This window comes from Pygocentrus nattereri, chromosome 16 (genome assembly GCF_015220715.1).
Source record: "Pygocentrus nattereri isolate fPygNat1 chromosome 16, fPygNat1.pri, whole genome shotgun sequence".
Lineage (NCBI taxonomy): Eukaryota > Metazoa > Chordata > Actinopteri > Characiformes > Serrasalmidae > Pygocentrus > Pygocentrus nattereri.
In genome coordinates, this window is record NC_051226.1 from 35,916,999 (window position 1) to 35,924,498 (window position 7,500).

Genomic DNA, 7,500 nt, shown 5'->3' on the forward strand with positions numbered 1-7,500 from the left:
AACCTACTTTGTTGGATCTCAACAAAGATCTGGATCTCGCAGAGTGTTGGTGCCCAATACTCTGCTGGCGGTTCGTGGTTTGTCCCTCCTCGGACCACCGTTGGTAAGCACTCATCACCGCTGACAGGGAGTTCCCAGATCGTTTGGCCATAATGATCCAGCCCTTGACAAAATCGCTTAGGTCTTCATATCCGTCCATTTCTCCATGATCCAACACGTCCACTACGGGAGCTGAATATACGTTTATGGTCTAATATATTCCCGACCATAACATGCACAACTCTTACAAGATAAATCAACGTTATCGGCTTCATAGATCATAACGTTTGTTTTGTAAAGATACCATGTCAGCGTTGAGATCCAGAGAAGGGGTTCTTGGGGAAGTGCAGGTCACAGAAGCTTGCAGAGACCGTGACGTCTACATTTGCAAATCTGCCGTTTATATGATTTATCTTCAAAACATTACAGAAACAGTGAAGGAAAAGCTTCAGGCACTGTTAGTTTTCTGTACATTCTGGTTTGGACGCAGTCGCCTAGAGGGGGACTACAGTGTAGTAGGTCCTGACGAAGCAGCAGGTTTAGTGCCCGTTTTCCTCTAGGCCACGGTGCTCAGGCCAGTCTTAAGATGGTTTTATTCTCAACGATATCAAACTTCATCAAATACCAACGTCAGTGCAGCCTGAGTTTGAACGAAAAACAGTTCTAACTATTATGAAACAGAAGAGTCTTACCTTCCCCGGTTCCACCGCCATCTGTGCAAAAAACACGAAACGCTGGTCAGTTTCACAGTATTCAGAATCATCATCATCATCATCATCAAACATCACGTTATCCTGAAATATGGGTCATAAAGAGAGACCCTAACTCAAACTACTGGAAGGTGGAACCACATTTTACACGCTCTAAACACTCACTGGTGTTTCCAAATCAGCACTCGAGTGCCACCCTTAACACAATAACACATTTTATGATTGGCCATCATTTTAAATCCGCTTTAGCAGCATTTTAATATCAACATATGTCTGCTGTAGCCCAGTGTTTCAGCATTATAGCTCACTACTATAACGTTTTGTCTTCTGCAGCAGTTTCATGGCGCGGAAGTGAGTTTTACCCTGCTGACTGTAAGTAATCGCGACTCTTTGTGAAAAAGGTCCACTGGGGGGCTCGGCTGTGAAACAGTGGCTGTGATTGAATAATCGGATTACAGATTCAGACTGAGGTGTTTATGCTCACCCTGCTCAACAATCTGACGAAAATCTTTACATGCCCACTAGAAATAATCCGATGCCAAATGACACGCATGCGTGGAGCAGCGCTTAGAGGACACGTTACCATGACAGCGAACTCATTCAGGCATTCACACGGCTATTATTCTTCTATTTAACGGATTATTTAGAGGTTTACTCACCTCATTCATTTGGATAGAAATTGGCCTCAATCGGATTATTAACGGATTATCAGGCTGCATGTAAACGTGGCTCGTGATGAAGAGATGAACTCTGAACTGTCCGGCGAAGGAGGATTATTTTATTTTAGAACTCTAATTCTGGTGTGGAGCCGCAACCAGCCAGTAAAAAAGCTGCAGGTTGCCGACCCTTGAGATGAAGTATGGAAGCACTTTTGCTTCTGTGGGCTTGAGGTGGAAAACCATATTACATTACGTTTCCACCCTTTTTTTCCCCACCCGGTTGAAGCCGCTGGCAACCAGAGGACCAATGATCAAGCGACGTCGAAGCTTCCACCCAACTCGGAAAGGACGCCTCTCAGTCTTTGAGAACCAGGACATTCGTGCTATGTTGCACGCTTTGGAGCCGAGATACAGCGTCCCATCTCGGAGATATTTTACTGATACTTAACCGAAGCTCTGAAATCCCTAAAGAAAACGGGTGGTATGGCTGTAACATGAGCTGCGTGAACATCCACTACCACAGAGTCTTGTGCCACTGTAACAGTGCATTTTATTGCAGGTGAATGGCAGCCAGTGCCTCATGTGCCCCAAACAAGAGCAGCGACATCGCTTGGGAAGTAAAATTCATTTCGGATCATTACACAAACTTCGCTTTAATAGTTCCAAGTCGTCACACAGTGAGAGAAAAAAAGAAATCATGCACAGAAAAAATGAATCGATAATCGTTTTCTAATCGCCTCGCAGCCTCTGAACCGTATTCGAATCAAATCGTGAGGTGCTAAGAGATTCCCAACCCCTAACGCATACAACCTCGCACCATACCTGGCGTGGTGTTGATCTCAGGGGCGTTGGTGGACGCTCCAGGTTGAGGGCTGGTGTCAGGTTGAGGAAGAGAATCAGAACTAGTGCTGGAGTGAGGCCCAGTGTCAGTGGGTGAGGTTGTGTTAAACGCTGGAGTTGTGAAGGGGACAGAAGCAACATTAGGAGTTGTTGAATTTCCCTCCCCTCCCCCCCCATCGTTAGCTGGGTCTGCAGGTGCAGCCGTGGGGTCTGCAGGTGCAGCCGTGGAATTCACAGAAGTCGGAGCCGTAGTCGTAGTCGTAGTGGCAGAGGCTGAGCGCTCGAGATCCTCCTGGGCCGCTTTGTCCACACCTTCTCGTGTGGCGACGACGATGGACGTTTGGTTGGATAACGTAGAAGCTGTAGTTTTGATGGTCGTCGACGGACCTGTAAATGAGAGAGAAATTTAAAAGGGAGCATATTCTACAATTTCTTTGTATTTCTCGTTTTTTCCTCCCCTCTGAGGTCCACCTGAAACATTTGTGTGGGTTTCTCTACCCAAAACAGACATAAATCAAGACTGACGACCTACAGTCTCGTCAGTTCTGGCAAAAATTAAAAGGTGCATCATCCAATAAATCGGTCTGCTGTGAAATTTTACATTTGTATTTATTTAATATTTATTTTCAGCCTAATCAAGACTTGATAAGCAGTTAACGTATAACTTTTAAACTCTTGAACGGTTTCATGAATAAATCTTAAATTTTACATGAACATTTCTAAAGAAATTCAATCCAATAGACACTTCATCCAGGCTTCCTTAAAGGCCGCACTAATAAATCAAGTCTGGGACTGTGTGTAAACGGTTTATTGTGAGACTGATCTCCACATTTTGATCAGACTGTTGCACAAATGATCAAATCAGAAGTGAATTAAAGACGTCTTACCTGGTGTAGTTTGCTGGGCTAAGCTGAGGGCCACAAAGGCCACAGCAAAGAACAGGAGCAGGGGACACAAACCCATACTGCCCTGAGAGAGAGAGAGAGAGCGAGAGCGAGAGCGAGAGAGAGCGAGAGACAGAGAGAGAGAGAGAGAGAGAAAAAGAAGAGAGAGAGAGAGAGTGAGTATATAAGGTACCTCTGTTGTTCTGTTTGAGTTTTTACCTGAATAAGGAAAATGGTCTATTTCAACTTTAAGCACGCTGCTCCGATTGGTGGAATAACGGGAGCTAGTAACACGCTGCTCCGATTGGTGGAATAACGGGAGCTGGTAACAGGCTGCTCCGATTGGTGGAATAACGGGAGCTAGTAACACGCTGCTCCGATTGGTGAAATAACGGGAGCTAGTAACAGGCTGCTCCGATTGGTGGAATAACGGGAGCTAGTAACAGGCTGCTCCGATTGGTGGAATAACGGGAGCTAGTAACAGGCTGCTCCGATTGGCGGAATAACGGGAGCTAGTAACAGGCTGCTCCGATTGGCGGAATAACGGGAGCTAGTAACAGGCTGCTCCGATTGGTGGAATAACGGGAGCTAGTAACAGGCTGCTCCGATTGGTGGAATAACGGGAGCTAGTAACAGGCTGCTCCGATTGGTGGAATAACGGGAGCTAGTAACAGGCTGCTCCGATTGGTGGAATAACGGGAGCTAGTAACAGGCTGCTCCGATTGGCGGAATAACGGGAGCTGGGCAACGGGCTGCTCCGATTGGCGGAATAACGGGAGCTGGGCAACGGGCTGCTCCGATTGGCGGAATAACGGGAGCTGGGCAACTGGCTGCTCCGATTGGCGGAATAACGGGAGCTGGGCAAGGAACTGAATGGGAGAACATTCTAATAGTGTGAATGGGGAGAACCCTCTAGACCTGGGTCACCAACATGATGATTTACCCCCGAAAACATGGCAGCAAAACAGAAAGAATACATAATTTTCACAACGAATGGGAGCAAGAGTTGTTTTTTAACTGTGAAAGATTCCTGTGAGAGTCTCATTTGCGGGGCGACGGCAAAGCGGCACAGTGTGGAGAGACACTTTAGGACGTGTCGCACGAGCTACCGTACTAACCACCCACCAGGGAGCGCACTACGAGCGGAAAAGCCAGATGCTCTCAGTGGCAGACAAATGTGTTTATTAAATGTAACATATGATAATTTGAAGATTTGGTGAGACGTTCGGTAAAATCTGAAGGTTTTGTATGTTACATAATTGATAATCTGTACAAACATGGTGCAGTGCTAAAAATCGTTAGTGGCTAGTGAAAATCGTGATCGTTTGAAAACGTAAACACTTGCAGAGATTTACAGAAATAAAGCGTCGCATATTGATATTTCTGTTTCCTACCTTGTTCAATCACTGTTGATAATTATTGAGATCATTAACATTATCAGCATCTTCACATAGATGAACATCATTAATTAGTAAAAATAAAGGTAAATTGAGCAGCTTTGTTATTTCAGAAGTGTGTATGGAACTGGTCGCCCTTCGCATTAATCGGTACCCAAGAAGCGGCTCTCCGTTTCAAAAAGGTTGGTGACCCCTGATCTAGACAGTAAGAAAGGGGAAGAACACCAGAACAGCATGAAAGAGGGAAAACACTGTTAAACAGAGCGAATACGAATAAGGAGAACGTTCCAGAACAGCAAGAATGAGAGAGAACATCCCAGAACAGGGCTAAGGGAGATCGAACAGGGTGAATAGGAAGAACATGTTGAAACCATTCTGAAACAACATGATTGAGAAAGAACATTCGAGCCCATGGAATAACGGAGAACATGTAGGAGAACTTTCTAAAACTGTGAATTTAGGAGCACGTTTTAGAACAGTGTGACGAGGGAGAACATTGTAAAGCAGTGTGAATTTGGAGGAGAACATTCTAAAACGGTGCCGATGGCGAGGAACCCTCTAAAACAATGGGTCAATAATTACAAACAGGTGCAGAACATCAAACTAATGGTGTTTGTTGGTCTTTAGAGCTCATGACCACAGCAGCACAGCTCACTGTGAAAACATGAGGTTTACAAGCCACAGCAGTTCTCCATAAGCCCCCCAATTATGGTACCAGGCAAGAAACGCAGTGATCACCATAATTGCTATGCATGCTAGCCATTGGCCCTCGACCACTGTCCAACCTGCTAATCAAGAAGCTCCGCCTCTAAACCCCTAACAACAGCTGGATAAGGTGTGCTAGATATGGCTGGAAACAAACCTGGGCAGACCGCCAGGAGCATAGTTCAGCGAGTTAACATGCAAAGAGGATGGAAATCATCTTAACCATGCATCCCCTCAAAACCACATGGGTTCTAGATATGCAATATGGAAAATCATTTAGCACTGGCTGGGTGAAAGGTTCCCGTGAAGGAACCAAAATGCTAACTTGGTTAAAAATAAATACAAGAGCTAACGCAGCAACGATGTTCCTCACTAGCGTTCCCTCTCCGGCAGCCAGATCAGCATCTGCTTCATGCAACTTCCATGCTGTGTGATGTGTGAACGGAAGGCTGCACACCTACCTGGAAAAAAGCTGCCGGAATCACTCACTCATTCGCACAGTGATCACCTACAGAGAAAGAAAGAGAGAATGAATATTACAAAATTGCCTCAGAAAGCAATTCTTTAATTTGTTCTGCCCCTCAAGGAATGCTTAGCATGCAGCAACTCGTTCCCGTTTACTTTCCGTGGAGATTTACGAGGAGACGAACTGCTGCAGGACACAGTTTAACACACAAACCCTCATTAAAACGAGTTGAAATTTGAGGTTCTTTCTACATTTTTAAAAATAAATAAAATCACCTTTAACCTATCAAAGGTTTAGAGACACCGCCATCAAACATTTATTTTTCAAAGTTTCACTTTCATGTCTGATCTACAGGCCTGTCTAGCACCTGTACTCTCTTACTACAACGCATTCTTTTAGATGTTCTAACGCGCCGAACGTGGCTTGGCGTTGGCTTGTTGAGACAAGCAGGGACTTCTTCCCTGAAAAAGACGTCATCTAGAAGGCAGCAAATACCACTCCAAAATGTCTAAGTGTTACCCCCGAACTTTAAACTGCTAACAATTCACCGGAGAACACGACTTGAAAGGCGGACTCGCGTTTTTGGATGACTTTGATATTTTCCACTTCTGCATGGCTTATATTTCATATTGGTTTCCGGCCTTGTCCATTACATACGGAGACTTCTCTGGACTCCATAAACCCTTAAACGATATTAAAATGCCTAAATTCCGATACTGCTCGCAATCGTGTGTTCGCTCAAGTGGTGAGCCTTTCGTAAAAGCTCTTAATACCCAATCATGGTAGCATCACCTGTTACCTATTTAGCTGCGTCCTTGCATCAAGTTTCACACAAACTTCTCAGTCTTCCAATGACTCGTCCCAACTTTTATGGAACGTGTTGCAGGCATCAAACTTGGAATTAGTGCATATTTAAGGATTTAAAAAAAATCATGTTGATAAGGCAAAACAATAAATATGTCTTCTTTGTAATGTTATCAAACACCTGTAAACGGTGGCTTACAAATTAATGCTTTTTATGATTTATATTTTATCTACTATCCCAACTTTTTTGGAACTGACTTCATACTACCTTTACTCTTGTCTCATGGGTTTCGCTGCTGAACAGGACCAAAACTTGCAGCCCTAAACTGCGTGTTTACCTTATTTAGAAAAGTACTATTTTTTCAGAGTGGGGTGGGGCTCATGATACGCATGCACCTACAGTCACACGGCTGGGGGTTTTTTTTGCTTTTAAACTTTCAAACCAACCAGTGTAAAACAGAAAGAGCTCTGTAGCCGCATTAAAACAGACACTAACACACTAATAATCTAATCTTGTGCTCAAAATTGCAATGTTGTTACACACCTAATTAGCATGAAGGCCAAGTATATGCAAAAGATCAGCAAGTGGCTGTTTTATGCTACCAAAACCTTTTATTTCTTCTGAGTTTAAAAAAATCCAACTCAAAAACTTCCAAATACCAGCAAGGCGTCCTCAAACTTCTGACTGACAGTGTCACTACAAACTCATCCCTCTGAAATTCTGCCTACTCATCAGTTTAGAGTGCCTTGGTTGAGGAGGGACCACTTCTTCCCTCCTCCGGCGCTCTGCACACGACCCACTGACAGCACATGACCACGGCGTGACCATGGACAGACGTGTGTCCACCGTTCTTCATCTTTCTTTAACGGAGTGCCCGTTTCAGTTTCATCAGACAGGATAAGCTCGTAAGTTTCAAGGAGGCTCAATTGCCGGAGTTTGTGTAGCTGGATGATTCTCAATCTCGGCTGTAATCCCCGCGGTTTCCTCAAAGATGT

General features: G+C 44.5%; 2 protein-coding genes across 3 annotated transcripts in view; one reads left to right on the forward strand and one right to left on the reverse strand.

Annotated features, from left to right (window-relative positions):
• Nucleotides 1-7,500, reverse strand: part of ptpra (protein tyrosine phosphatase receptor type A) — a 52,509-nt gene that overhangs the window by 24,733 nt on the left and 20,276 nt on the right. For both annotated transcript variants that reach the window (XM_037545656.1, XM_037545657.1), the window contains exons 2-5: nt 5,696-5,742; nt 3,136-3,217; nt 2,231-2,635; nt 732-752 (exon numbers count right to left, since the gene is read on the reverse strand). In XM_037545656.1, coding sequence (XP_037401553.1) covers nt 732-752; nt 2,231-2,635; nt 3,136-3,211 — 502 coding nt within the window. In that variant the 5' untranslated portion in view covers nt 3,212-3,217; nt 5,696-5,742. The remainder of the gene's footprint in view (nt 1-731; nt 753-2,230; nt 2,636-3,135; nt 3,218-5,695; nt 5,743-7,500) is intronic.
• LOC119265368 overlaps nt 5,668-7,500 on the forward strand; it is a 22,572-nt gene continuing 20,739 nt past the window's right edge. Inside the window, exon 1 of the mRNA XM_037545719.1 lies at nt 5,668-5,738. Within this exon, the coding sequence (XP_037401616.1) occupies nt 5,668-5,738 (71 nt within the window). The remainder of the gene's footprint in view (nt 5,739-7,500) is intronic.